The 27,762-nt window shown below is 48.3% G+C and overlaps 9 protein-coding genes across 9 annotated transcripts; 3 read left to right on the top strand and 6 right to left on the bottom strand.

Annotated features, from left to right (window-relative positions):
• Positions 1–1,058: 1,058 nt before the first annotated feature.
• FIESC28_06840 (uncharacterized protein) lies at positions 1,059–2,144 on the top strand (the record flags this gene model as incomplete). The annotated part of the gene is made up of 4 exons (XM_031160982.1): positions 1,059–1,273; positions 1,347–1,412; positions 1,489–1,548; positions 1,634–2,144. 4 exons carry the CDS (start codon positions 1,059–1,061, stop codon positions 2,142–2,144), a joined length of 852 nt encoding a protein of 283 aa, XP_031014962.1.
• A 3,146-nt stretch (positions 2,145–5,290) lies between these two features.
• On the bottom strand, positions 5,291–9,486 carry FIESC28_06839 (uncharacterized protein; the record flags this gene model as incomplete). The annotated part of the gene is made up of 3 exons (XM_031160981.1): positions 5,291–5,471; positions 5,522–6,189; positions 6,244–9,486. The coding sequence occupies 3 exons, from the start codon at positions 9,484–9,486 to the stop codon at positions 5,291–5,293; spliced, it is 4,092 nt and encodes a 1,363-aa protein (XP_031014961.1).
• Positions 9,487–11,338: 1,852 nt separating this feature from the next.
• FIESC28_06838 (uncharacterized protein) lies at positions 11,339–12,373 on the bottom strand (the record flags this gene model as incomplete). The annotated part of the gene is made up of 1 exon (XM_031160980.1): positions 11,339–12,373. The coding sequence occupies one exon, from the start codon at positions 12,371–12,373 to the stop codon at positions 11,339–11,341; it is 1,035 nt and encodes a 344-aa protein (XP_031014960.1).
• Positions 12,374–13,236: 863 nt separating this feature from the next.
• FIESC28_06837 (uncharacterized protein) lies at positions 13,237–14,283 on the bottom strand (the record flags this gene model as incomplete). Its single annotated transcript, XM_031160979.1, has 4 exons — positions 13,237–13,563; positions 13,613–13,681; positions 13,739–14,213; positions 14,267–14,283. The coding sequence occupies 4 exons, from the start codon at positions 14,281–14,283 to the stop codon at positions 13,237–13,239; spliced, it is 888 nt and encodes a 295-aa protein (XP_031014959.1).
• A 368-nt stretch (positions 14,284–14,651) lies between these two features.
• FIESC28_06836 (uncharacterized protein) lies at positions 14,652–15,097 on the top strand (the record flags this gene model as incomplete). Its single annotated transcript, XM_031160978.1, has 3 exons — positions 14,652–14,668; positions 14,726–14,999; positions 15,056–15,097. The coding sequence occupies 3 exons, from the start codon at positions 14,652–14,654 to the stop codon at positions 15,095–15,097; spliced, it is 333 nt and encodes a 110-aa protein (XP_031014958.1).
• Positions 15,098–15,400: 303 nt separating this feature from the next.
• FIESC28_06835 (uncharacterized protein) lies at positions 15,401–16,920 on the bottom strand (the record flags this gene model as incomplete). Its single annotated transcript, XM_031160977.1, has 2 exons — positions 15,401–16,382; positions 16,430–16,920. 2 exons carry the CDS (start codon positions 16,918–16,920, stop codon positions 15,401–15,403), a joined length of 1,473 nt encoding a protein of 490 aa, XP_031014957.1.
• A 1,462-nt stretch (positions 16,921–18,382) lies between these two features.
• On the bottom strand, positions 18,383–20,132 carry FIESC28_06834 (uncharacterized protein; the record flags this gene model as incomplete). The annotated part of the gene is made up of 2 exons (XM_031160976.1): positions 18,383–19,063; positions 19,116–20,132. 2 exons carry the CDS (start codon positions 20,130–20,132, stop codon positions 18,383–18,385), a joined length of 1,698 nt encoding a protein of 565 aa, XP_031014956.1.
• An 853-nt stretch (positions 20,133–20,985) lies between these two features.
• Positions 20,986–22,395, top strand: FIESC28_06833 (uncharacterized protein; the record flags this gene model as incomplete). The annotated part of the gene is made up of 2 exons (XM_031160975.1): positions 20,986–21,052; positions 21,167–22,395. The coding sequence occupies 2 exons, from the start codon at positions 20,986–20,988 to the stop codon at positions 22,393–22,395; spliced, it is 1,296 nt and encodes a 431-aa protein (XP_031014955.1).
• Positions 22,396–23,188: 793 nt separating this feature from the next.
• FIESC28_06832 (uncharacterized protein) lies at positions 23,189–25,743 on the bottom strand (the record flags this gene model as incomplete). The annotated part of the gene is made up of 6 exons (XM_031160974.1): positions 23,189–24,137; positions 24,190–24,357; positions 24,409–25,031; positions 25,082–25,161; positions 25,213–25,466; positions 25,532–25,743. The coding sequence occupies 6 exons, from the start codon at positions 25,741–25,743 to the stop codon at positions 23,189–23,191; spliced, it is 2,286 nt and encodes a 761-aa protein (XP_031014954.1).
• Between the last annotated feature and the right edge of the window lie 2,019 nt (positions 25,744–27,762).

The following is a 27,762-nucleotide window of genomic DNA, read 5'->3' as shown; positions in this document are numbered from 1 at the left end:
AGTCCCCAGCGGATCAGCCAACGCTAACAAAGCGGCTCTTTTTGGCTACTGTACCTACCTATCAAAGACCTACCCACTCGGCTAAATTTGACTTACACGACACTTACACTACTATCGCGAGTCGACACTCGATTTATTCATACCGCCTTCATCCTGCGGCCGAATAAGACATAGCACAGCATCGTCTCCACGCTGCGGATCTATTGTCACCGTTCCGGTCCCTGAGCGGTAACACATCATTGAATCTACTTTGCTCAGTGGATTTTTTTCTGGAAGGAATTTTCATCTCATCGAGATCTGAAAATAAAATTGCTTGGACTTCCCCAACTCGATCTTGAGTCTAAAAGAAGGATCACTAAACCGATCTCATTTCTTATTCATTTAGCCGGACATTTTTGTCGATTAGCTTTGCCCTACTCTGTCGGTTACAGCACGTTAGTTATTGTGCTCGAGTCGGTCACAGTTTGTTCGACGGTTGTTCTGGTCGCTTCGTCTCCAGTTGCGACACAACTCACCACTCGGGGAATTTATCGTCCTGTCGTCCCTGCACATGCCCATGCGCAATTCAGACCACAGTTTGCCACTCTGTTATACCCTGCTATCACACAATTCTCGAATTTCTCCTGAGACGGTCAAGCTTGAGAAAAAATTTGCAACCGTTGCTTCTGTCACCCTTTGTTACGGTACCCCCTTGTTGATCGAATCAGGGAGTAAGGAGATCTTTGGAGCCTAGGCTTAGTTCCCCGATAAGGCCCCCCGCAGTCGAACCACACTGAACGGGCGGTTTGCTACCTTACCGTACCTGACCACAGGCGGCCCCAACTGCTCTAAATATCTGCATACTCCACTGATTTACAGTGGTACCGAGTACTTACGGTCTGTACTGTACCTACTGCCCTGTACTTTGGTGCACCTTGTCGACCTCCAGGTTCATAACTTATCATATCACCTGGCCCCCCTTCTCTCAAATCCTTTGAGGTCTACCTTTTTTTTTATTCTTATTACCAGTCTCTCATCCATTCCCTTCCTTTCAATTGTCTTTCGTTCAGTCCCATACAATGCACCACACTCGCAGAAAGTCAGGTCACGGCCTGTCTAACAACTCCTCGACCGACGTTCGAAAAACCAGTACTACAACGGATTCCTCAAAGTACAAGCGACCCGTCATGACTCGAAGGCACACACCACAAAAACTCGGCCGCAGTCAACGTGAACGTGAGCGCGAATGTTCAGCATCTTGGGAAGACGAGAGGGAGAGTTTCCCACAGTTCTGGTAAGTCTCACGTCATCCCATGGTGTTTTAATTCCCCTTTTCTGTTCGTATCATGAGACTTCCCTGCCTGCAGCCCTGGTCACGGAGACGGCGATGCCGTCATGTTCAGGTACCATGCAGCTAGGGGGTTCATTGGCTTGTAAGCCCATTGTTATGGAATTCTAGCGGACAAGAGAAGAACTTGAAGAACTTTTTTTGCTAACAAAATTCAACAGCATGACGTGCGAGAAGCAATTCATTCCTCATGATGACATGTTCCTTTACTGTTCCGACAAGTAAGTACCAATTCCGCTTAGCGGTGGACCTTGTTGTCCTCGCTTGAATGACAGCTCCAAGGATGATGCTAATTATACATTGCAGCTGCCGAAGAGTTGACCAAACCACATCATCGCAACCGGCCTCTTCGGTGAATCATTACGCGTCTTCAAACTATCCTTTCTATTCTGCGGGACATCCGGAGCCTAAAGACATCATCCCGCGAGCCTCTCCGTCACGGCCCAGCTCAATACTTTTGAATTCTCCACCAGGCACGCCGGGAACCGGAGCACCGGCTTACCAACACACTTCGGCCATTTCGGCCCTCCGTTCCCTCAATGTCCGGCCTCCGAGCCCTCCGTCGCCCACAGGTAGCTCCAGCAACTTGTGGCCCTTTAGCCGCAGTGCCGCAACCAGCCCCTACAACTCGTACAGTCGGCCTTCTGCGCCGTATCTGTCATCGACGTATGACGGAGGGTACTACGGCGCGGGCGGTAGCGCATACAACTACGAAGTGACTTCTGGCGGAATGGACCGTCCGCTGCCTTCTCGCCAACCCAGCACCTACTCTCGACCCAAGAGCATTGAGCTTGTGACACCTATGGTCGGCAGATGATATGGGTGTACTGTGCTCAGCTCTTTGGCGATGAACGACACATGCCCTACGAGACTGCGCATACACCGGTTGGTTGTGAATTCCACAACGGATTGGACAGGCTGGTAGTACAAGCGAAGCTGAAGTGCAGAAGACGTGGTGGGTGTTCTCCTGTTGGTGTCTCACAACACAACCGGGGGCCTCGGCCACAACCCCGCTGCCTTGGCTAAGATTGGTCTACCAACATGATCACAAACCCATGGTTTTGCGGGGTTGGCAAGTTACGTTCGCAAGGATCATCCAATGCCCTTGCGCTGCGCTGCCATGGACGCTTCGTGGAAGCTCTTTGCTACGCCCCCAAAACAAGTTTCCGCTTCTTCATGTCCACCTGGCACTGAAGGAAGCACAGCACGCGGTGCTTGTGGGCTTGTTGTCCCGCTATCGGGATTTTTCTTTATTTTATTGTTTGCCTCATAATGCATCTGCGGGGGTGCTGGTTGGCAGCTCCCTGGCGCTCAAAAGTTTTTCTATTTTATATTGCATCAACAGCATTTCATCGATCTCAGAACGAACGGCGTTTTACCATTTTGTTTTTATTCCTGTCGCACTTATTCCTGTTTTTTTATGGCTCCGACAATCCCCTGCCTCGTCAATCCATTCTGGAATCTGGATACAATACATCCTCCAATGGTCTGTCAGCCCCCGACTAATAGCAAGACATGGGTCAACACCCAAATGCTTGCAACAAGTTCGGTGGGAGTCAATAGCCAGACTGCCGGGGTCAGTTTTGTTTGAGCTTTTCCTACATGGACCTGTCTTGCATGAAAGCTGGATTCACTCCCTGGCAAGGCATGGCACGATATCGAACGGCGTGGAAATGACACTATTAGCATTAGCATCAACAATAGCATTTGGCGAGCGGTAGTTTTGGACGGGTGTATAATTGGTTTGGTTCCTACTGGGTTTCTGTCTAATGAGGGACGCATAAGTCTTTTCATACCACGCATGTACAAAAGCTATATATCACTCATATCTTTATTTGGCGGATCGTTCTTGAGCATTTTACTACATATATCTTGTACATCTATCTATCTAGAAGCACAACGAATATTATTCTACTGTACTGCACTATTCAGTACAGTAATGAAACCTCAACCCATGCAGCAATGCATTCTTTCATTTCACCCTTACTTTCCTATAACGAGATTAGTCTACCACGGCTCATCAAACCGAGGCCGTCCCCGGATTTCCTTTCTCCACGCTTGGCTCCCCCGGATTTTCATTCCTTTCCCCACCCCATCCCACGGGGAATGATACCAACCCAGCGTTAGGTACTGCATCAATCGGGCTCATCTCCGATGTGTTATGGAATACAATCGAAAGAATTTGTCAAGGGCTCGCGTAACAAGCGGGCACAGCTGAAAACAGTGCGTCATGTGAAAGAGCACGCGTGCAACAATTCACTCCCTTCGGAGTATACGCCGAAGAGGTCAGCAAGAGAGAGGTAGAATGAGCCAGGGCAGAGAATAAGTGCCAACTGCCCTTGTCTATTTGACATGGTACTGAGTAATGTCCTTCCTCAAGCCTGTCATTCCATGGCTTGGGACCCATGAACGCAAGATTGTTTGTCTCTAATCTTAACGAATGCAGCCGTGGTGATGTTTCTGGGTTTGAAGTACCTACTTCTGAACATACCTATATGCATTCCACGACTTGCTCTCAAGGACGGGAATACGCTTGATCCCCCATGTTTTATCTTATGCGTCCGTCGCCTTCACTTCTTCATTACTATTGGCCTCCAAGACAACCAAATGGCTAAACTAGTCGATCATTCTACCATCCCTCTGGATACATTTTGACAACGCATCAGAATAAGGTACGTAGCGGCCTCTTTTGCAGATCATGCTCACAATGTCAGCTATCATGCAGCCATGTCTCAGATCCCAGTTCAGCCATCTGAATGTGACAGCTCCTAGGCCTGTAAACTTATTGAGCTTTCGTTGTAAGGGTTCTTCACCTTGCAGTAGCTTGGTTTCTACTCTTCGTTGGGTTTAGGTCTCACGATGCTGTCACATTTTCGACACTAGCTTTGCACATGTCCCTGAATACATGGTACGTCCTGACCATCATTCAAGGCGAGGAAGAATGCTGTGCGTCTCGGTCTCATCGAGAGGGCTTGTGTTTCATGACATCATCCTCTCTGAGACAGACACACCGAATTATGCTGCTATGTGCAGCCACCGTTGAGATTCCAGATCTCAGATAGGCATGTATTTCGTAGAGACGGTCCAAGCGACAGTACCCTGGCTATTGTCAACGTACTCTTATCTCATAAGCGATATTCGTCTCATCGACAAAGTCGGTGTGACGAACATGTGTAAGCGCCGACAAGAGAACCTCTTTGTCTAGAGGATACTGTAAGAACAGACAGTTGATAGGTTAAGTGAGTTGTGATGATAGGCCATACCTCTTGCTGATCTTGTCAAGGGCTGTGGACAGCACATCCCAGAGCATCAACACGCACCCCCGTTCTTCATCACGAAGAATTGATTGATAGTGTTGAGGTGTGTCTAGCACATCCATTCGCTGGCCCCCTCTCCATCAATCATACTGATGGCTAAGATAAAGTCGGACCTGCTAAAAGATCAGAGAGAAGATATCATATCGCGAATGCTTTCAGGCATCGTTACCTTTCGCATCAAGAACAGCAGACTTGAGATACTTCAATTCCTGTAATACCAGAAGTCGGCATTCCCCGTTATGTTTAGACACATACATGATACAATGAACACCAATACTATTTCGTACAACTCCATATGCCTACATCCCATTCATGTTCTCATAGTCGCTTGGTCTAAGAAAGGACAGCCGCCTCATCTTGGACGAACAAAAGCAGAGCATTATCAGTTGAAGAATGGCGTCGTCAAATAATTTCAGTCTATCGAGCCGATGATGCGCAGCTCTCGACATCGACAGATGGATGGTACAGAAAAAGCAAAATGGAGCAGAACGACCGCCCAGTAGTTTGAGACAAATGGCATCCAACTCCAGTGTTAATAAACCTCCCTCGAGTTTCTTCTTTTTATGATCGTAACGCAGTAACCACGCAAGCATTTTCAAAACACCCACGTATAATTTTCTTTCTCCTCCGCTTCTTCCACCACTGGTTACCTGCCCGCTGGCCTTGAACTGGCCATCTCACCATATCTTCCACGATGCTTAGTAGTGTCGTATGCCTGAAGCACACGTGTTTGACTCTCGTCCGCTTGCGAGAAGGCATATCCACGTTGCTTGCGCATACGCTGCACTTGTCGTACCTTTCGGATTGCTTTTTGGAACTGCTCCATTCTGTGGTATGTTAGCTAAGTGATCTAGATAGGATTGGTGACAAAACTGACCTGGGTCGATAATCTTGGATATTGTATTTTTGGATTTCCTGGATGTGGTGGTATGTCTGCGGGCGGTACATGCGCTTGACATACTTCCAAACGAAATCACGCAACAAGCACATGATGGCAAGGCAGACCGTCTGTAGCCAGAAGACGGGGCTCTCGTAAATCCTAGGAATGGTACCTTGGTACTCCTTGGACACGCCGGCCATTGGCGCGACGATACCGTAGACGGCAGTCAGGACATACCAGATGGCCATGCTTCCGGGAATAGCGATAACGTGGTACTTTGTCCAGTTGTTGGTGACAAGGGCGGCCTTTCCGAGAACAGTAAGAAGAGTAGCACCGTAAAGCGCCGTGCCCCAAACCCAATGACCAGCAATTTTACCATCTCCTTGAATGAGATCGCCGTACCAGAATAGTTGACCCCAAATGTAGAGTACAATTGAATGGTAAATGGCGTTGGCGATCCACTCAAGGAAGACCTTCAGTCTGAAGAAGTAGTTCTGCTGGCCCATCATGTAAAGCTGAGGGTAACGATCAAGTAGGCGGGCCGAGATGAACTGATCCAAAATACCGAGTGCCAGGGGAGGTAAAACGGTGTAGAAGACGTTGTAGAATGACAGTGTCCATGATTCGTAAATAACTTGACCGGAGAAGACGTTTTGGAATGTGTACTGTGCAATGTTAGCAATGGGTGGCTGCGCATTCGATGTTCATATTGTACTCACCCAGAATTGTGTCATATACAAGGCAATGTTCTTGTAGAAAGAGAACAGGATCGTCTTTGTGACACGCTGATAACTCCATGCGCCATGAACCAGCAATAGCTTTCGTAGGAACCTGAACTGAGCGATAGCCACATCGGCACTTCGTGCTGCTTGGAGACCTTCTTCACCACTGATACCGATACCAATATGGGCTGCTTGAATCATAGAAACGTCATTTGCTCCGTCACCAATAGCGAGGAGAATCGACTCCTTCTGATACTTCTTGACAAGCTTAACAACGAGGGCCTTTTGAAGGGGAGACACACGACAGCAAATGACAGCTTTGCACATAATCGCTAGGTCGAGGAACATCTTTTCCAGGTCCTTCTCAAGTGCGTACGTCAAAGATTTTCCGTCGATAATCAAAGCCAAAGTTTCCGTTTCTATTGTGCCATCACCCTGTGTTCTGATAGCGTCGATCTTCTTTTGAATGTTGTCTCGTGTAGCGGCTGCCGATTCCTCGTTGACGATCAAAAGCATCATATCTTCGCTGAGAAGCTTGCAACTCATTCCAATGTTGATGGCAGTCTCTTGTCGATCTCCTGTAAGAACCCAAACCTTGATGTTGGCCTGCTGCAAAGTGTGAATTGTCTCAGGAACACCATCTTGAAGACGATCCTCAATAGCAGTTGCGCCGAGCAAGAAAAAGTCCTTCTCGATGATTTCCGAAGCCTTGTCCACTTCATCAGCACGGTTACCACCGACGGTCATCTGAGCAGTATCGTAGATCTTGTACCATGCTTGGAACTCGTCCTCGGGGATTTCTCGCATAGCCAAACACAGTGTTCGCAGACCCTCGGAAGCGTACTCTTCAAGATGTCGGAGCGTGACTTCGACATGGGGATTCTGGTCATTGAGGCGCTCCAGAATAACAGTGTCGGCACCCTTGCAGTAGCATCGAATCTTGCCGTCGGGGCATCGATAGATAGTTGACATTCGCTTTCTGGTTGAGTTGAATTCACAAACAGCAAGGAGTTCGTACTCGAGTTCCTGGCCATTGGCATCGATAATAACCGACTTAGGCTTTCGAGCAGTGAACTTGAAACCGAGATCCAGGGCACCAGCGACCAAAGCACCTTCGTCAGGGGAAGCGGCTTGGTACTTGATACCGCCCTTTTCATCCATTTCCGGGATAACAGTATGACACGTTGCGAGCAGTGACAAGAAATGGTCAATTGCAGGAGCGGTCTCGTGTCCATTGGCGAGATTAGACTTGAGAGCCTTGTAATCGAAAAGTCCGACTTCAACGCCATCAATCATGGTTGGTCGACGGTCCTCCGGTACATCCTCAGAGTATTGGATTCCAGCGATTGAACATTGCTTGAACTCCATCTGATTGCAGGTGAGTGTTCCAGTCTTGTCTGAGAAAACGTATTCTACCATTCCCAACTCTTCCACCAAGCTTGAAGTTCGGCAGGTAGCAGGTGTGTCGTTCTTGTCGTAGTACATATCAAGGTCGTCGTTGATCAAAATTGCGTGCCAGTACTTCACCATCTCGACGGTGACGAAGAGGGAGATAGGAACCAGAGCCGAAAACAGAACCCAATATGTGACCATATCCTTGAGGAACGTCTGGGTGATCTGTCCAGCAGTGTTCGTAGGTTCCAGATAAAGGTATGAAAGAGCATTTCCTTCGACCTTTCGTTGAATCAAATCTCCGACAGTACACACGATACTCAACACCAGCAAAATTCCGACCAGCAAGAGGACGAGCCAGTTGAGTTTTCTCTCGACCTTGGTACGCTTGATGGGAGCCGCAGTAGCGTTTCGCATTAGCTTTGTTTCATGGCCGGTGAACACTACGACACCATGGACCCAGGGAGTGTTTCGGAGTGTAGCACCTCTGAGAAGCAATTGCTCGGGGTTGAGAGCGTATTCCTTCTCGCCACCTCCCATCTGCATCGTCAGAGTTGCCTCGTATGTGTAAAGACTGCTGTTGGGTTGTTCCGACTTGATGCGTCCACCTAGCCTGCTAAGCTCATTCGGCGAAACCATAGACGAAGTTTCCGGCAGCGCTTGCTTGATCTTGAGGTTAGTCTCACCATCCAGGTTCGCAGTTTCGATATAACAGAGACCTTCGGGTTCGGAACTAGCCAAAAGGACCAAATCAGCAGGGAAAGGCTCTTCTGATTCAACTCTGATGATGTCTCCAATGGCCACATTAATCCATTTAGTTTCCTCGAAATTCGAGCCTCGGAGCACGCGAGCTTTAGAGGTATTAAGAGCGTTATCGGCTTGTTTTCTGCGATAATCCTCAACCAATTCTTTTCCGGCAGAAATAATCAGCACCACGGTGAGGGGAGCAATGGTTGTATACGGGTTCGTCGGAGACAGGTTGGGAATTTGCTGTAGCGCGGCAGTGAACAAGAAGAAGATGTTGGCGAACTTGGAAAACTGTTCGTAAAGGAATTTAGGCAAGAATGTCGCGACATTGTACTTGGCGGTTGAGATGTGGTTGTCGACGTATTTGTTGGCAGCGTTGGCGGGTGGGTTGTTCAGGTAGATAACTCTTGGTCCGAGGGTTGAGGGGTCCGGTTTCGATCCTCCAAATCCAAACTTGAAGTTGCCCATGTCGAATCTACCCTTCTGGCCCTGCTGGGGAGGTAGCTGAGATTGTCCTCCAACAGAATCCCCTCGCTCGTGGCCGGGCTCCGTTAAAGGCAGATCCATCTCTGAGTAACCTTGTCCCATGCCAAGCCTGTTCTTAACTTTACCTATAAAGCCTCCACCCATGCTCAAGACGCTGTTTCGATTCCGCGCATTATTCCTACCCAAGCCGGGTGTGCTTTCGTCAACTCTCGCGCCTCCGTCGTGGTGGTAGTAGGAATCGCCTTCGACGGGGTAATCGTCGAAATCGTCAGCGTATCGCTGATAATTGCCAAGTTCGGAGGTCTGGCTGTATTGTCTCGTAAGGTAAGGATTCGAGCCTGGGCCGGATCCAGGAACACCTAAAGCACCCGGGGGATGCGAAGACGAAGCATTATTCGCATCTCGAGCGCCAACAAAGTCGTCATAGGACACTGAGGTTCTTCCTGGTGGGGGGTCTTGATTTTGTTCGTGGAAGCGCATCAGGTCGTCGTCATTAAGGTTGGAGCGTTGGCCGCCGCCGTAAACAGGTTGGTCATTGTCGAGGTCGAGCAGGAGGTCGTCGCGATTATTCGAGTATCCCGTATTGAAACCTCCTCCAGGCGGTCGCCCAGCCATGGCGGCGGGTATTTGAGTGTCAGACTATCGATTCGCAAAGGCGACTGCCGGCATACGGATTGGATGATGCGACGGTGCGCAATAAACTGATAGGAGAAATTGAAGGATGATAAGTTAATGGTATTGTAACGGATGTAGGATGCAAACGCTGTCGATGCGATGAGGTTCGGGCGATGTGGGAGGACAAAATGCCAAGCAGAACGACAAGCTGACGGCAGTGGAATAGGTAAAGGTACGGACGGATAGAATGGGACCGTGTCGTCAAGTCGTTAATTCTTAGCGGCCAAGCGAGACCAGGACCTGGACGTAAGCACTGTAAGAAGAAACGGATTGGATCCAATGTCTCTGAATGAATCCTTCCTCGTGTGGCTGGACCAGGTTGGGGTTTGCTTTTGCTTGGCTCTGGTCTGGTTTGTTGCTTTCCTTTCCTTTGCTGGGAATGGAGTGACGACCACGGATTGCGGGCACAGCCTCCTTTCCTTTTAGACTGACTGCGCAAGCTTTCTTGAAGAGGTATAGGTATAGAAGCTCGATTGGAGACTGGACTGGACCGTGCGGTACGACGTTAGACGAGGCTCAAAAAAAGACTGTGGCCAGCTTGTCGTCATTGATTGGTTAGATCAACAGCTGAACATGGAAGAAATCAATTTGGTTTTTACTGTACTGTAAATTGAGAGAAGAGAAGGATCGTTTTTAGAGAAATGTCAAAGAATGTCAAAGCAAGGTGGGTGGGTGCATTGCATTACAGTAAAGCACTGTACAGTACAATACAGTATTCAGTTGATGGGTACTGTAGATTTGGGGGGCTGGCGTTGTCGTGTTGGGTCAGATTTAGGGATTCATCCACAGTGCTTAAACCCCAGCGCTTCAGGGGATACGATGGATAGGAGTCTTATTACTATTATCAAGCACCCTGTCAATTGTAAAAAAAAGGATCAACACGGGCATTCAATGGATACATGCTACTCTCTACACTCGCCTTACCCTGATTTGCGTTGACGCATTCTGCCCTAAGAGGCCAAAGGGTCTTTCGGCTATAATGCTCCACGTCCGCTTAACAACTCTAGTCAAAGTTTTGTTTCTATTCATGGCTGCATCTGATCTGGGCTGAGTTATCTATGGCTATGGCTATGAATGGATGTCAGCGGCCAGACAAGCCACAATATCCTGCCATCAAAGAATTGGAACGCCCGGGGATACAGTTGCGGAGTAGGTCAAAGTACCTGTCAAGCATTCTCGAAGTACACATCCATCCATTCTACACGCATAATCTACGTTCGGGACGCTCTCAATCATCTCAAGGTACATAAGCAGGGGGAATTCTTCACCCCAAGCCCCTTACACGTCGTCAGCCTGACCCTGACGGATCCAGTAAGTTAAACTAACAGAATAAAATCCCCACCTTAGAACAAACGCGTACGTTCGTTTCAATCTTCATATCGTCGCTGCTCGTATTTTATTTGCTCTCTATGATATCCACATCTGGAGGCAGGTAATTTTACTGCTTTGTCCCTGCAACGTCCAATCCGACACCATGTGAGTTACATGTGAACGCCTAAACGGCACTTCTGAACACATATAGCCGACCTGCAGGACCGTTGGATTATGCATGGACTGGCTTAGGTACTTGAATAAGGTATACTTCCTGACCAGATGACTACCCTATATCAACATGTTTCTTGGTTGAATCAAGTATTGCAGGAGTAAACAGCTGCAAGGGCAAATGGTTCTTCTGGTTTCTACCTGTTTCAAAGTCACAGATCTACAGCGAGTCGAGTCTTTACAGATTATCATGACCATTTCTTATTTTCATTGACGTTCATTTATATAAACCTTGACTTCCGAATCTCTTTTACAAAGATGCCTTGGCCTTCAGCGCACCGTCCAGTACGCCGTCAAGCCACTTTGTAAGATGCTGGTTAACAGCATCAGCAGCCTGCCACAAAGCCCAGTGAGAGGCTTTGACTTCCGCGCGAGCCAGGCTCTCAAAGCTGGCGTCCATACCCGCCGACATGGAAGGCGGCAGAGCAGAATCGTCGCTCGCAGTGATCATCATGGCGGGCATCTGGAACTTGTGACCACCTTTCTTGGCGATCTCCAGGTCGTCGCGGTAGTTGAGCTCCTGGGTACGGTAGTAGTTGAGAGGACCGCGCAGCTCGGGAGCTGGGTGTGAGCAGTACTCCTTGACGTAATAGTCAATCTCGTCCTTGCTGGCAAGGGGCGAAGGGCCCAGCTTGGATAGGTTGTCGAACAGAATACCATCCTTGGAGGAGAAACCGAGCTCTCCCTCGGGTGTGCGGCCGCCATACAAAGCGTTCAAGAACTGTCGAACCCCCTCCTCGCCTTGAAGACGGGATTGAACATCAGGTCCCTTGAACTGCAGCTGGTAGCTAAAGTTGGTCAAGTGACCGCCTGCAATGAGGGCTTCAAGAGGGATGAATTGTTCCCTGGGCTGCATGTATGGTGTGCAGACGCTGAAGACGCACTTGATCAACTCGGGGTACCAGGTAGAGACCTTCCAAACGATCATGCCACCCCAGTCGTGGCCGCCAAGGACGATCTGGCCCTTCTCGCCGACATACTTTCGAGCCAGCTCGTTAATGTCTGCTGAGAGGCTCTTGTATGTGTACTCCTCGAGGGACTCGGGAGCGTCAGAGCCTCCGTATCCTGTCATATCAGGGACGATGACTCGGAAACCCAGAGACATGAAGTGAGGGACCTGGTAGCGCCAGCCAAATCCAAGATCAGGGAAGCCATGGATCAGAACCATGGTTTCCAGAGGGGTACCCTCGGGTTCACCGACAATGTACTTGTAGGTTTTACCCCGAATCTGTGCCGTCTCTTGCTTGACACGAGGGTCATTTGGCACGAGCTTGTCGGGAGCCATTTTGAATAGATTTGAGGTAATGTCCTCTCTTTTGTGAAGTAATATGAGCTTTGAAGATGTTAGTCGATCGTTAATTGGAAAAGCAATGATGGAAATAAAGTTCCATCGTCTATAGTGGGGATGATGGCTCGAGCTATAGAGTTACATCATGTTTGAGCACTTACCTCTCTTGTTCCAAGCAGTTACAGATTGGTTTCGCCAAGACTTTGGCAAGAAGCAATAATATATCACAGCAAAAGATAGCAGAGGTTGAGGTTTGGACTCGGCCTACCTTATATACTGTACGACAGACTCTTGAGGTACGTGCGTAGGTTATTCCAGCACTCCCGTCATCGTACCTATTAGTACTTAAAATCCGACGGCAAATTGGGGACTAAGCAGACCGAGGCACAGGCGGGAGCACTTCCTATTTTAGGATAATGGAGACGTCAATCGCGGCTAGAGAACTTGCCTCTGTAGGCTTCTTCTCCTCATGATTTCTGTCGTGGAACCTTATCAACGAACGAAACATAAGCCCATTCTCGGCTTGTTACATAACGTAGTGTATATGGATAGTGGGTGTTGGGTGGATGCTTTGAGGCGGTCTGCCCGGATGCCGAGGACTTGATGTATGTATTCTTCTTCGATATACATACTATGCATAAAGAACAACATGTTGATAGGGTATCAGATAGAATTAACGCTTGAGTGACTCCAAGCCAATAACAACAACCCTCATACAGGGTACCTTGACCAACTCCAGTTCCCATCTTGCTAACCACAAACTTGAACAAAATCGCAGAGATTCATACTTTGAAAACCCACCATCGCGATCACAACATTAGTATGTGCATCAATCAGATGAATGCATCTGGAGATGGCGCTCAGTAAATCACCATATCCTCATCAGCTTCCTCCAATACATCAGCCGCCTCATCGTGATCATGCTGATGCTGATCACTTTCACCACCTTTAAATTGTGCTTTCCCTAAATGTTCTGAATCATCCGCAGTCTTAGACGCAGGGGCTGATTCCTCGTTTGAGGGCACGGTTGCCTCTTCTCGTACTGAAGATCGTCGGGTTTGATTCGTCTGTCGCTCTCTCCTTGCGTTAAATGCTTCTACTTCGCGCGCTATCGCTGTTTTTGTGTGTCGCAACTGCTCATCGATCGTTTCTTCTTGTTCTTCCGTGAGCCTCCAGGGGAGATAATACTAATCGTTGTTAGCAGATCTCATGAAAGATGAATCTACCTCAACTCACAATCTGTGGTTCTGATGTTGTCCGTAAGTATTGAGCGACTGCAAGCATCTTTTTATGTTTGTTTCGCATCTATGACGAAATATTAGCACCAGTCCATAGTATGCCATGTGATTTGGGCCAACTTACAACTTCCTCATCAAACACATTCTGATCACCCTTTCGAGCCTGCATCGCCTTTGCTCTCTTTTCCTCGCGAAGCTTGCTATCTTCGACACTTTGCTTGCGCATTCGTTCCTGTTGCCTGCGCTCTATTTCCATACGTTTCTTCTGGGTTGAACCACCACTCGTCTGACTCAAGGTACTTAGAAGCCCACCGAACAAGCGTTTCCCGCGCTTCTTCTCTTCTTGAGTCGCATGTTGTCGGCGACCAGCATCGATGGCAGCAGAGCCACCATAGGAGCTCCGACGCTCCTGTGATGAACCCCGCCTTGGTCGTTCGCTCGTGGCTTCGCGGAAATGGTCATCGTGTTTTATGCGTTTCGGAGAAAATTCGTCTGCATCTACCGGCGCCTTTCTTTTCGACGGTTCCATATCTGAAACATTTTGGGGCAATGAGTTATCATGTTGCTCTTTCAGTTGGACGTCATCCGCGGGACGGAAACTGGGATCAAGTCAGTAAGATGATGTATATGATAAAGAAGAATTTAAGCGCACTCATGTTCGGTCGTCATTTTAGATGAAAGACACAATGCGCTGCATTTACCGAAAGTTATATGATATAATATGGCATCTGTTGTGTTGTACAAAAGATATCGCGAAAGGTGAAGGTTGAAGATGTTCCCTTGAAGCTTGTCAAGGCTGAGGAAGGTGGGACTCTGAAGCTTATGGCAGCTACGACGCCCCACTTATTCGATTGGTCTGCAACTCTGTCGCCCCTCGAAGCTGTCAGAACGCTACGGCAAGGCTGAGAAATCTCCAATGCTAAACTCTCCAACATTTATCACAAGTTTCTGATCTTTCAACCTCCTCAACTCACCTTCTGGTTATCGCACATTCCACATAGTGATTTGCTTTCGCTCAGCCTTGCGCCGTCGCCATCATGTCTCGCCATCATCCGTAAGTTTATTATCACCTTATACTTCGCAATGAGTACAGCAACTAACCTGTGCACAGCGATCTCGTTATGTGTCGCAAGCAGCCCGGTATCGCTATCGGCCGTCTCTGCGACAAGTGCGACGGCAAATGCCCAGTCTGCGATTCCTACGTTCGACCTACGACCCTTGTGCGCATTTGCGACGAGTGCAGCTTCGGAAACTACCAGAACAAGTGTGTTGTATGCGGCGGTGAGGGCATCTCCGACGCTTTCTACTGTTTCGAGTGCACGCGCCTCGAAAAGGATCGTGACGGGTGCCCCAAGATTATAAACCTTGGTAGTTCGAGAACAGACGTGAGTAGCCTGGACACTTTACCTCACACCGACTGGATGCTGACTTTGCTCTTTAGTTATTCTACCAAAAGAAAACGAATCGGACAACGCAATACTAGCAGAGCTGAGGCCTGGGCTGGGCCTTGGATTGAGGTATTTCGTGCTTGGAAGTGCATCTTCAAAACTGGCATTATGGGTGTTTATGGCGCAAATTAGAATGTGTAAAAATTCTGGTTTTTGGATTGAGTGGCAGCTATCTAGTAATTACAATGCTGACCGGCTTTGTTCTTTATTCAACTTCTGTAGAATTTACCTTTGAATGACACCTAGGCTGAAAAACAAAGAAAAGCAAAAGAAAAAAGTGTCACCCAGAGACTCCTCGTAACACATAAGACACTGAATAATACAGTCGAGAATGCCAATCATATATAGCTGACCTTGACCCCCATTCCTGCTGTGCCCTTGACTTTAGCCCAGAAGACAGAAAGTATCCTCTTCACTCGCTCGCGCAGCTGGGCATTGCCTAGCATAAGCAGCAAACCCATGATAAACGCCATAAACTTGAACAAAAAGGCGGGGTTCGCATTGAGCGATGCCTTTAGCTGGTCAAACATAGCACCCAAACGTGAGATGACCATAGAAGCGCGTGATGATAGAGTTGGAGAACGGGAGACTGCTTTGTCGTTCGCCTTCGAACCCGCCTTCGAACCCGCCCTTGAGCCCGCCTTTGATCCTGCCTGTGATCCCACCTGCGATTCAGCTACTGATGCAGCCTTGTTTGTGCTCTGTGGCTTGGACTGCTTGGACACTCTCGATGACGAAGACGACGGAGCTCTGGTCTTCTTCTGAGGTCGAGTTGATCCGCTGTGACTGGCAGTGTCGTCGATGCCGTAGTCAACTTCGCTTCCCTCACGCTTTGCGCGCTCCTCTTCTATTCGTTTTCTTTCCCTCTCCTCGTTCTCCGCTCGCAGCTTCTTGGCTTCCTCGATCTCTTTCTGTAACTCCTCCTCTTGTCTCTGACGCTCCTCGTTCTCTAGCTTTTCTTGCTCCTGTTGCTCCTCATGAAGACTCTGCAATGCTTGCAGGAAGGCCTCGCGCCGTTCTTCGTCTAGGACGGAACTGACACTAATAAATTCACGAGCATAGTCCCATTCGTTATTGCGCAAAAGTACATGCAGTGTGTACAACTCGAGGATCTTGACTCGAGCGTTCAGATCTCTAGGTGTATTGGCACCACTGGCTCCTTTGGCAGGAGATCGGTAACGATTTGAAACGGGCGAGCTTGCCGATTCAGCAAGGCGCCCAGCGACGTCAAGATTGGGGGTGTTAGAGGCAGCTAGGTAGGCCTCAAGCTTATGCTGGTTTAACTTTTGGTCACGAGCATGTGCCAACAATATCGTCGCGCTGGTCGAGTTAGTTCGAAGTCTTGAAGCAACGCACAAGTGACTTACAGGTTAATAACAACATCTGAATCGACATCGCCCTCAACGCCGTGGTAGCCATTCGCGACAATCTCGTCCCAAATTTCTCCATCACGGACCTTGGTGCACAAGGCTCTCCATTCCTGGTTTCCAAATGCATCCTTGCCCTCCTCAGGCTCTAACTCGATAATACCATTGAGAATCGTAAGGTATAAGCTCCATACTTTAATTCGTGTCGTCCTTGATGCACGCGCAACTGGCGCAGGCTCGCCTTCATCGACATGTTCGGGTGGAGTAATCAATGGCAATAACGTCGTCAGCGCCTCGGGTAGACGACGCGTGAGGAATAACGTGGAAGCCTGGCGGTAGGTTTTCGATATTTGCGACGGATGGCGCGTAGATGGTGAAGATGATAGAGAGGTTATAGATGTTGAGAGGAGGTTGTTGGAAAGTCCAACAGGCGCAGTTGTTGACGATGACATAGTTGCCGAACCGTAAGAGTTATGTCCTTTGAAAGACATGGCGATGGCTAGGTGTATACAATGGGTTCAATCGCTAATGGAGAAGTTCGTGAGACGATTGGCGATCAAAGATAAACGGTTGCGACGATTACTAGATGTGGTTGGTCGTCGAGGAGAGGCGGTATGTGATGGAAAGCTCGGGTTGAATATGGAGGCGGAGACGGGGAGTTAAGAGATGAACAGGGCGAGGGTGAGGCGAGCGGAATATAGATCTAAATCACCCCAGATTCATGATTGAATGGAATGTTACGTAGAGGAAATCAAATCAAAGAGACAAAAATACGGGGAAAGACTAAAAAGACAAAAGGGACAGGAACAAATCTCGGGAACTCACGCGTCAGGACCGAATTCAGTTAAGAAGGCCTTGACATGTGAGGTGAGGTTGCAAATGTAAGGACCAGAGCAGAACAACAGGAAAGCTGAGCTGGACCAACCAAAAGAAAACAGAAGACAGAAGGTTCTCCAGTATTTTAGCCTCGGTAGCTCCAGGTGGGGGACCGTGCTTTAGTCTAGGTCCAGTTGCTCTTTCCCCGGGCCAGTTGTCGTTCAGTGAGCCGACAACGGCGGGAACGCCTGACCGAGGTTGACAGGACATTGACATTGACTGACTGACAGCTCATCTCATGTCCTCCACTGAACAAATACGTGTATGACCTTACTTGGAAGATACTCTATCAGACCGACTTTAGCGAAGAAGCAGATACATAGTCAATATGAGTCAAATACAGTACAGCAAGAAAATCCTTCATGTTCGTTCATCACCGCTTCTTCGTTTTGTCTTGTCCAAAATTGGATGTCTTCATTTCCCATTGATCCAATGACCTACGTAGTCTCGGCACAGATATCCCCATCCGACGTGCATTATGCTTCACTATTACTGCTTGGCCCGGGCTGCATTGCACCATGGAATGTAAACACGAAATAGGTAGGTATTTACAAATTACAAACAACACTAATAAATAATCATTTGACGTGTTTTTAATATCGTCAGGAAACATTAAGCGTAGTCTACAGTCCAGTTTATCTCTCATTACAGCACTTACACGTGATCGGACTTTTACGGGCTTCTCACCTATCAAGCACTAACAAGAACCTGGCATCGGTATCTGTCTTAGACAATGTAAATCTTCTACAACGGACAAGCCAAGAGGAAAATAGAAGACAACCCATGTAAAGGGCTAGCTGCGAACATGTTCTTACACCAAAGACTCAACGTACAGCTACACCATGAATACCATCATCACCACCAATAACAACAAGTTTCCCAATCAAGGCATTGGAAAGCAAAGTTTACCAACAATACGAGTAAATTAACTCTAAATAAACAAACGCGATGTATGCTCCAAGCTGCATATTGCCAATACTAAAACAATCCGTGGTATCACAAACGCCTTATTCAAATGCCTCCTAACACATGCTCCAGACCAATTCTACAAAACAAACATTCCACATATTTTCTGAATCATCGCCTGCGTGTCGACCTTCTTGCTGGCACTGGCTCTTGGCTCACCTCCTTGACCTCTTCTCGTGGAGCAATGATGCTATCTTCCCGCTCGACAAGCGACTCCTCTGCCCCATTTAGCTGCTCCTGGCGGATCCAGCCAGCTTCGACAGCAAAGCAAACCACGTCAGCAGCGCAACCGAAGCATGGCACGTCCTCTCCAGCGTCTGGATCGAGATACTCCCACAGTTCTTCTGTTTCTTTCTTGAATCGCTCGAGCTCTTTCTTATCACCCTTGAAGTGACTAGTAAGGTACTCGTACAGATACGCTAGCCAGAGCACATTTGTGTACGGCGCGTAGGCATCCCATGATAGTGGCCCGTCAATTCCCTTGGCATAAGGTGTATCGTGGGCTTCTGGCGGTAGACATGTGCGGTCTGCGCGCAGGAGAAAAGACCTCATCTGGCGGTAGACTTTACATTGTTCTGCGTGTGTGCTTGTGAAAAGGCTAAGATCTCTCTCAAGATCGAAAGCTACAGGCTTTGCATCGTCAATGGAAAGATCTTCTCCACGAGATAGACCATAGTCTAAGATGGTGATATCCAGACCCGAATAGCCAAAGAACCCTGCCGATGGAGGACCCATCTTTCGAGGTGACTTGACTTGGCGGATACATAAATTACCTTCGTGAAGGTCGCGATGCTATTCGAGTTAGCAACAGGTGTGCAGGTAAGTAACTTGAATTTAAACTCACCTCAAACATAACAAGATCCTCAGCTCTTGCCAGAGCAATAGCCTGCAAGAAAAAGATATCCCAAAGTTGGCTTTCACTGGTCAACTTCCAATCTTCCAAAGATGTTCCCGCATCACCAAGCTCTACAACCAAAAATCGGGTGTCGTCCAAGTATCGACTTGGCGAAGGGTAAAACTGAGCTCGGTCAGGATCCTGTCGCTTCATCTTCTTCTGGAATGCCTGATGTGTCTCGAGAAGCTGCTTTGATGTCTTGCCCTGAACAACATAGCGCTCCTTGTAAACGACAAATCCTGGGATGTCCGCTAGCCATTCCGAGATCTGCAGTTCGCCTTGGACGTCTTCCTCGGGGTGCGGCTCTTCATCGACCAAGCCGGATCGAACTTGAGCTTTGGTCTGTGGCTTGATGGGTGATGGAAGGCGAATGACTTTGATGATGCTTGTTCCGCGGTCGTTGGTGACTCGATACACCTCAGCGTAAGAAGCTTCGGCAATCTTGATGATCTTGTCTCCAGAGGGGCAGACATCGTCCCAGGTGAGAGTGCGTAGTTGTGGTGGTTGATGTGCAGCTTCCTCCTCGGCTATCTGAGCCTGGAGTAGTTTTGAAATCTCGGCAGAATCATCTTCGTCTATTGAGGAGCTTGAGGGGATCACCTCTTCAAGGCTGGGCTCAGGTTCGACTTTTTCAAGTTCAGGTTCGAGCTTCTCAGGCTCAGACTCAGGGGTGACCTCCTTAGGTACTTCAAGACTTTTGCTGTCCTTGTCCTCTGGAATCTCAACCAATGTTTCTTGAACAGATTCTTTAACCCTTCTTGATGATCGTGCTTTTCGCTTGGTAGTTGTTTCTTCTTCTTCGATATTTATTGCTGATACTTTCTCTGTGATAAGAGAGATAGAGTCCTTCTGTTCTCCTTTTGGTGGTAGTCGTACTGGGCTTTGAGGCAGCTCAGCGAACAGGCGCTCTGCCTTGGAACGCTTTGCCTGCTTGCCATATTTCTTAACAGTTGTGGTTCGTGACATTTTAACATCCAAAGAAAATTCTATAATTTGTGATAATGAATTGAGAGTCGGTTTGATGGGTTATCATGAGGTCGATTTGTATTGAAATTGGGTTGGCGGGGCAACAGGTCAACCCTGGACTTGGGCCCATCCGTCATTGTCTGTGGTCTTATGCGCTATGTTTCTAGAATGTTTCTATTATTGACTGACATTTATCACAAAATGAGGCTGTTGCTGCACATCGAATGACGAAATGTAACGTAAAGCATACACTGGTATGTTATTTACCTGGTATATGAGCTGAGGGCATGGTGCTGTATGCCATGGGTTAAATACCTGTGTTAGATTTCTCGTATTGCCATGGCTACACTGAGTTCTATGAGGTCAATTGAGTTATTCAAGAATAGACGAACTTATATAAATCATAATGTTTGAATAAATGTGATATACATGTCTGGTTTAATGATCTGACATGGAGCTTTACTCATGAACCGTAGTGGTTATCACGACAATAGGTAGACAAGCACACAGACCTCGACAATCTAACTCGCTAAGGGTTTCTAAAGCTTAAATAGCCACTGAAGTACAGCAACGTTTATACCAATTAACAGTGACATTCTGTAGTCATATTTCAAATATAATTTGACAGCAACCATAAAGAGGCTAATTTGATTTCAGATGCCCTTTCAAGCTTAGTTGCAGGATCCAGATGCCATCAATTTCGTCTCCACATTTGCCAAGCTAAGCTCTCCGCATCTCATCCAACCTGGCCAACCCAGCCAACGGTCCATTTCTTTTGCCTCTCGTGGCCTCTTCTTTCCTCTCTTCTTATCCTCCTCCCCTCCTCCCATCTTCCCAATTGATCCATTGGAAAATGGCCTCTTTCTTCAAGAACGCCTTTGGAGGCGAAAAGGCCCCCGCGGCCGCGAATCCAGACTCGGGTAAGTAAGACAGCTTGTCCCCTCTCAATTGCGCAATATTGCGAGGCGCATAGAGGGGATATCAGAGCACTATCATCATGACTTGGTTTGGCTGATACGCGATCTATCAAATAGATTTCGCCGACTTCGCCGAAGCTCCTAGTCCAGCTCCTGAGGTCGGTACTCAGGATGCGACAGCTGGAAGTGCTGCTGCTGCTGCTGCCACTCAGGTTCCTTACACCAAGTGGTACAATGTCCACGAACGTCATTCCATCTCCGAGTTCAAGATGGAGGGCATCATCCTTCTCATCTCGAGTGTCATCTTCTTCCTCCACATGGTTGGCGCTCGTCGCAACCGCTCCAGGGCCAAGGGCTGGATCCGTGCTCACGCTCCCATCCTCCAGAAGGAGTACGCTCTCGTCGGCTTCGGTGGCGTCCCCACTGTCGATAACGAGGACCTCAACCCCGATAAGCTGATCAAGGAGAAGTCCCTCTTTGAGTTCGCAACCTACGCTACCGGCCGACAGAACACGGCTTTTACCGATGTCAAGCTCACTCTGACCAAGAAGTTCAACCCCATTGTCAACACCTTCGAGCATCTCGCTGGCTTCTTCGTCGAGTCTGTTCCCGCACCCAAGGATGCCGTCGAGGTCCTGACTTACCCCTTCGATGGCAAGGAGAACCTTACCGTTCCCTCTGTTCCTGGTGCCGCTGAGATTCGTGCCAAGGATGGCAAGAGCACTTACGATGGTTTCGTTTGGGGTGTTGTCCACAAGGACGTCATGCGCCGAGTCCGCGACGAGCGATACGACATTTCTCTTACTTTCACCAAGGACAACCCTAAGCTTCCTGCTTGGCTCACTGTCATGAGCGAGAGCGCCGAAATCACCGATACCCTTCTTACTCCTGAGCTCATTGCCGCTATCGAAGCCGCCGGTGACCACTTCGAGTACATGATCATCTCTGACCAGCCCGTCGACAAGCCTCTCACCCTCGAGGAGACCGCTCCTCGCAAGCGCCTCTTCCTCAAGTACTCTCTTCCCTCCAACGGAATCTACGACACTCTTCTGCCTCTCTTCTCGCACTACCTCCAGCTTCCCGATCTCCTTGTCAAGGTTGCCCACTTCCGCCCTGAGGTCAGCAAGAAGGTTCGTACCATCCGTGAGAGCGCCATTGCCGAGATCAAGAAGTCCGCCGAGAGTCAGCGCCAAGAAGAACTTCTTCTCGAGAAGGAGAAGGCCCGTAAGGCTAAGCGTGATGCTGAACTCAAGGGTCTTGACGCCAAGGCTCAAAAGCGATACCTCGAGAAGGAGAGGGAAAAGGAGATGCGCAAGAACCAAAAGCGACAGACACAGCGTGCTTAGAGCAGCTGCTAGAGCTATAATATGTGTATGGATAGGCTTGGATAGTGAGCAGTGGAAGTCTGCAACGTCATGGCTGTATAGTGTAGGAGTGAGGATCTGTATTAGTAGTATTTAACAGCCTAATCTACGATGATGCCTGTTTTGATGCCCCTTAAATCTTTCGTTTATATATCACCTAATGTTGCGGAGGTATACTGGCTTGTCTTGGCTAACTGAAGCAGCTAATAAGGAATAAATAGTATTATGATATAGTCTTTGTTTTATTTTCGAACACGGAAACGTGCCGCGGTAACGTATTTTCTCATTCCCTTCGTGACTTTCGTTCTCTGGTTAAGCCCAAAGGCCTTTCAAACAGTTTCAAGCGGTAGATGCCGAAGTGTTTTGATTCCCACGCTCAACCGACAACCAGATATTTTCAACAAAAAAACGACTAGACTTTTCGAGAACAGGGGGAAAGGAATGAACAACTGCATATTTCTCCCACTTTTGAGCAGTCGAACATCGGGGTATATCTCCTATTTTACTTCCATCTCTTTCGATTACCAATGGGATTGGCATGACGCAGCATCTTCTCGAAATTCTGCTTTACCCTTAAGATAGATCATCTCCTACTGAGGCACTCTATTGCGTGGGCAATGGCCTCGGATGGTCCGGACGAACCGGGGAACCCAGAGCTGACTCGGCATACTGGTTCAGTAGCCAAATCTCGAGAACACGCAGAAGGGGCTATTGATATCGTCTCTCCCATCTGAAGAGAACGAAGTCCTATACTTGACGAAGTGTAGGCGATCGCTCAAGGCCCCATCCACATGCCACCATTGGCAGTGCCGCCCATGTTTTCAGGGCTTGGCCCAAATCCGTATCCAAATAACGTTGAAAATTCATCCATCACTTGAGGCACGGACGGAAAGTTGGTATCCATCCCAACAAATGGACTCGGGGCATGCATCGCTGGCATACCAGGTCGTGCAGCCGTACCTGTACTCCCTCTCCAGAAGTTGTTTGGGTTTTGCTGCATGGGCATCGAGTTCTCGGGTGATTCTTCTGGCCTAAAATCTTGAATGGGAGCATCGTTCTTCCACAACAATTCCCACTTTTTGAATCGCGAATAATCAGTCTCACGGCCAGACGAATCGACGGTGGCATCAAGTCTGGTTATAGCACGCTCAAAAACCTCAATAAGCGAGGCTTCTGATCGGGCTGATTCTCCGCCTGCCGACATCTCCTTGATCATAGCCATACCAGTGCGCAGAGCATCACGCAATCTGTCTGTCTTCCTTTGTAAGCACTGAGTAATAATGACAAGCAGAGCAGCACGGCAAGAACTGAATTCGGTATAAGAGGCGCGCGCAAGGCCAATGGTGCTCTGCAGGAGGTGACACGTATCGATAATGGTCAACGCGGCCTCGACGCAGTCGGCTACCAGGATCGAACGAGGATTCGACTTATGTGGAGTGTTGGGGCGTGGGTTGTTAGAATCGGCTGGTGAGCTAGACGTGCTTCCGTTACCACGGACGACTTCGCGAGGTAAAATGAATGGTCGTCCAGCATACATCCGCAAAAGACAATACTCTAGCTTCAGATGGGTGTCTGCTCGAGAGATTGGGTTTTGAGGGTTCACCTCGTCGTGGTATGCGGTTTCTGGCAGGGAGTCCCACCACCTTCGAAGCTCCTCTTTCATGTCAATAACCCGTTGTAGACCCTCATTCATTCCATGCTTTTGTGAGGTTCGAAGCACCGAGCTGTTACATTGTCAGCTTGACACTATGGTTTAGTATTGAACAAATCACATACATCTCATGTGCGATCTTCCCAAGAGCTTGGTTCAGTCGCAAAGTTGCGAGCATGTGCGCGACATTCGTGGCATTAGATGGCATGATGTCCGGTCGATCAACGGGCATATCCGCATCCACATCCTTACTCTGAATAGACAAGGGTCGTCCATGGTAGATACCAACTCGCCTGTCGAGCAGTTAGTATTGTGAAGTCAGATCATATGGTAAAGTCACGTACTTCTCCGTGGTATAAGCTGTCCACCAGACACGATTCCTCGTTTCGCGAACGTAAGGGTCAAGTCCCTCGGCGGGCCACTTTCTATGCATGCCGTTCTGTATAGCAAGCTTCACCGCGAGATTGAGATATATGTATGACAACCCTGATGCATCCAGTGGTAGGGTGTAGATGCCCATGAGCAGAATAGCCTGAACACTTTCAAGTGATGCCACAGTAATAACATCGGGAACAAGTTTGCAGGCTTGCTGATAGAACATGACACCAATCGTATCCTCGGAGAAAGGGCTCGAGTCATCCGACTTTCCGTGTGCATCTCTGCCTGTGACTGAATCCAGATATGCATATTGAGTACCGATCGCAAAGATGATCCATATCATGCAGAGAGTGCCGACTTCACGTCGAGATAAGGCACCAGGATTCTGGTAGATGAGTTCAATCTGTTCAGTGAGCCACCCGCGTTCAACGTAGAAATAGTTGGTTTCAGCATGCTTATAAAATGCCTGAACCAGAAACTCGGCGACATATCGAGGCGGCAAGGCTGAAAGGGATGCCGCTGTGTTATTAGCTGATTGTAATTCCTCAGCGCGGTAATACTCTTTGAAGCTCAGAGGACCCGGCGCATCCTAAGGAATGTCAACTTCAATCGTCTCAGGAAAAGAGGGAAGGGACATACGTGACGTTCTGGGACACACTGCTCGATCCACTGCTTAATTCGCATTGAGAAGTTCCAATGAGAGAACTCGCCTGAGTAGTCTACCAATGCTATTTAGCAAGCTGCAAGATACCATCAGCAGTAAGACTTACGTGTAGTGTTGTTGTCCAATGGCTGCACGGTATAATTCTCATCATCCGCCCCTAGATAATCTGAGCATGGAGAGTCCATGATCTGAGCTTGTCGCTGAAACTGGGACGCATCAAATGTCTTGTTATCGATCGCCACAGACATAGCTTTTAGCGATTCTGTATCAAGGGCAACATTTCCGGCATAATGGGTGATGATCTTTTCCATGCAGGAGATGCGCTGAAGAAGCTCAGTGTTGTTTGCACCATTTCGGTTCCTACACATCATGAGTCAACAACCCTGAAAGTATTCAGAACATGAAAAGACAGGTTCAAGGCCTACCTTCCAGAGCCATCGCCACCTTCACCATCTCGAGCAGTTGGACCTAGAAATTCGCATTGTCGATGTAGGCGCGTGCACCTTCGGCATGGTACACCTCCGTCACATTTTTCCTTTTGACGTCTGCATCCATCGCATGCTCGGAGGGCTCGCTTGCGCTCTCTCTCAGCTTGGCGCTGTCTGTTCTTTTGCAGGCTCTGTTGTTGCTTGTCCATTTCCCCGTCACGAAGAGTTGCGCCAGGTACTGTAGCGCGGGGCCCGGTTGCGAGTTGCGACACTGTCGGAGCTAAAGGGACTCCTGGGACCTCGAGCGCCGGGAAGCCCGTAGATCCCAGCAAAATGCGTTGAAAACTGAAGAGCGCAGTGAGGCGACAAAGGAGCGACGTATGACGGTTTTGGAGAAGTCGGTGGTAATTGGAGTTGACAGTTAAGTTGAGCGGATCGAAGGTGGTTTTACGGCCCACGGATAGGTAGACGTAGATCAAGGCTAGGCTAGCTGGAGGCTTGGAAAGCGAATGGTTCCATCCAGGACCCTTGTGAGTGGATGCGCAAACCAGCACAGCGCAGTGACTGGACGTCAGCCAACGTAATTGGTAAGAGTCAACTTTTCAGAAGCACCTCTTGCAAAGAACAAGGGGTCAATTCAAGGTTCGGTGGTGTCAAGCTAGGCGAATTTGCTGTGCTTTCTTTTTGCTTCTTCCTTCGCTGTACTTTGGTGGAGGTGGAAATGAACGATTATCGAAGGATCGGGCAGGCCGGCTGGGATCGAATTGACTGAAGTAATGTCGTATAATTGATTGTTTGAAGAGGTAAATTAAGAATGAAGCTGAGTGAGAGACAGAAGGAGGAAGTAAAGTCAGGTACAGAGAGGAAGGAGCCAGGGAAAGTCAGACGCGGGGAGCAATAAAACTAGCGTCAAGCCTAGTCTAGTCCTATTAGCGGAACCGAAGAGTTGGATTCACTATGTTTGATCTTCAATAATGAACCGCAAATAGAAGGATGTATAGGTTTAAAGATATAATGACTATAATGACAATGTAAAAGGTAGAACATGAACAGATTGAGGCAATAGGCCGGGGCTCGTCCTCAATATCAATAGTATATACCATCCGCAGCTGAGAACTTGCAGGCTGAACCTTTGATGTTTAGGGACTTGAGAATAGCGCTAAATAAACTATGCAAGGTCACAAGTCACACTGCACTGATTCTGACCCTGATAGAAGCTTGCAGCTGTTGATATCGTTACAAGGAAGCTAAGCTGGTTGGTGCGGGAGGTCGATTGCCTGCAAATATGACTTTGCTTTTTCTTCGAGGTGATAGAAGGTCTCGGCTTCGGCTTCTTCAGGAAATTTTGTCCCTATGTACCTTGTCGTCCGCTTCCGCTTGCATGCGGTTGGGTTGGCGGTTGATCCCGATGGCTTGATAGTGTTAGTGTGGCATGGTGCATACAGCGGAGAAGCTCTTCGTGCTTGGGGTCACCAGTCAGATCACATAATATGCCATCTCCTTGGCAATGAAAATTTTCACAATCCCTAGAAAGCTTGCTGTTACGGATGAAAGGAAGCTATTCGGTACCTGGGTACTATATGAACCGCATATATGATCCCTAGAGCTGCTCATATGCAGCAGGTATGCAGTTGGTATCTGTCAAGTTGTGATAGGATATCTTCAGGACCTATTTCACCCAAGCTGTAAGTAGATCTCAGGGATAAAAGGTAAACTCAAGATATCTGCAGTCAAACAACAAGACGAGACACAAGGTAACTGCATAGACAGCTGAGGACCTGCAAGAGGTGCAGATGACAAGGGAAATCTACTGCAAGGATCATCTTGAGCTTTGGCTTCCTACTTCTACCGGGGCGGGGCGGAACGAGTCAAACGAATCGCAAGCTGTCAGTCAGCATCTGTAGGTTCCTGAGACAATTCTCGGTAATGTTGAATCGTAAGATCGAGACCTTGCTTCAAAAGAAAAGGTTGTCTTGGTCCTTAACCAGCCGAGCCCACTGGGTTTCTGAAATGCACGAATGATATTGCACGCTTTGAACCTGGGGGGAAACACCACATGGAACAAGCAAGGGTAGAGTTATGGGGAACTTGAAGGGACCAACGCTCTGGTATTACTCTACTGGTTGGTGGGTTTTAGAATAACAAAGACATCTCGATATTGCTTCAAAGACACAGCGTTAAGCGCGGCTATCCTAGTTAACATCAAGTAGGCTATGGAGAAGAGCTAA

The sequence above is a fragment of the Fusarium coffeatum genome (genome assembly GCF_003316985.1).
Source record: "Fusarium coffeatum strain FIESC_28 chromosome Unknown BRIP53273_contig_146, whole genome shotgun sequence".
Taxonomy (NCBI): domain Eukaryota; kingdom Fungi; phylum Ascomycota; class Sordariomycetes; order Hypocreales; family Nectriaceae; genus Fusarium; species Fusarium coffeatum.
Note: the sequence above shows the minus strand (reverse complement) of the source record. Positions and strands in the feature narration are given on the sequence as shown.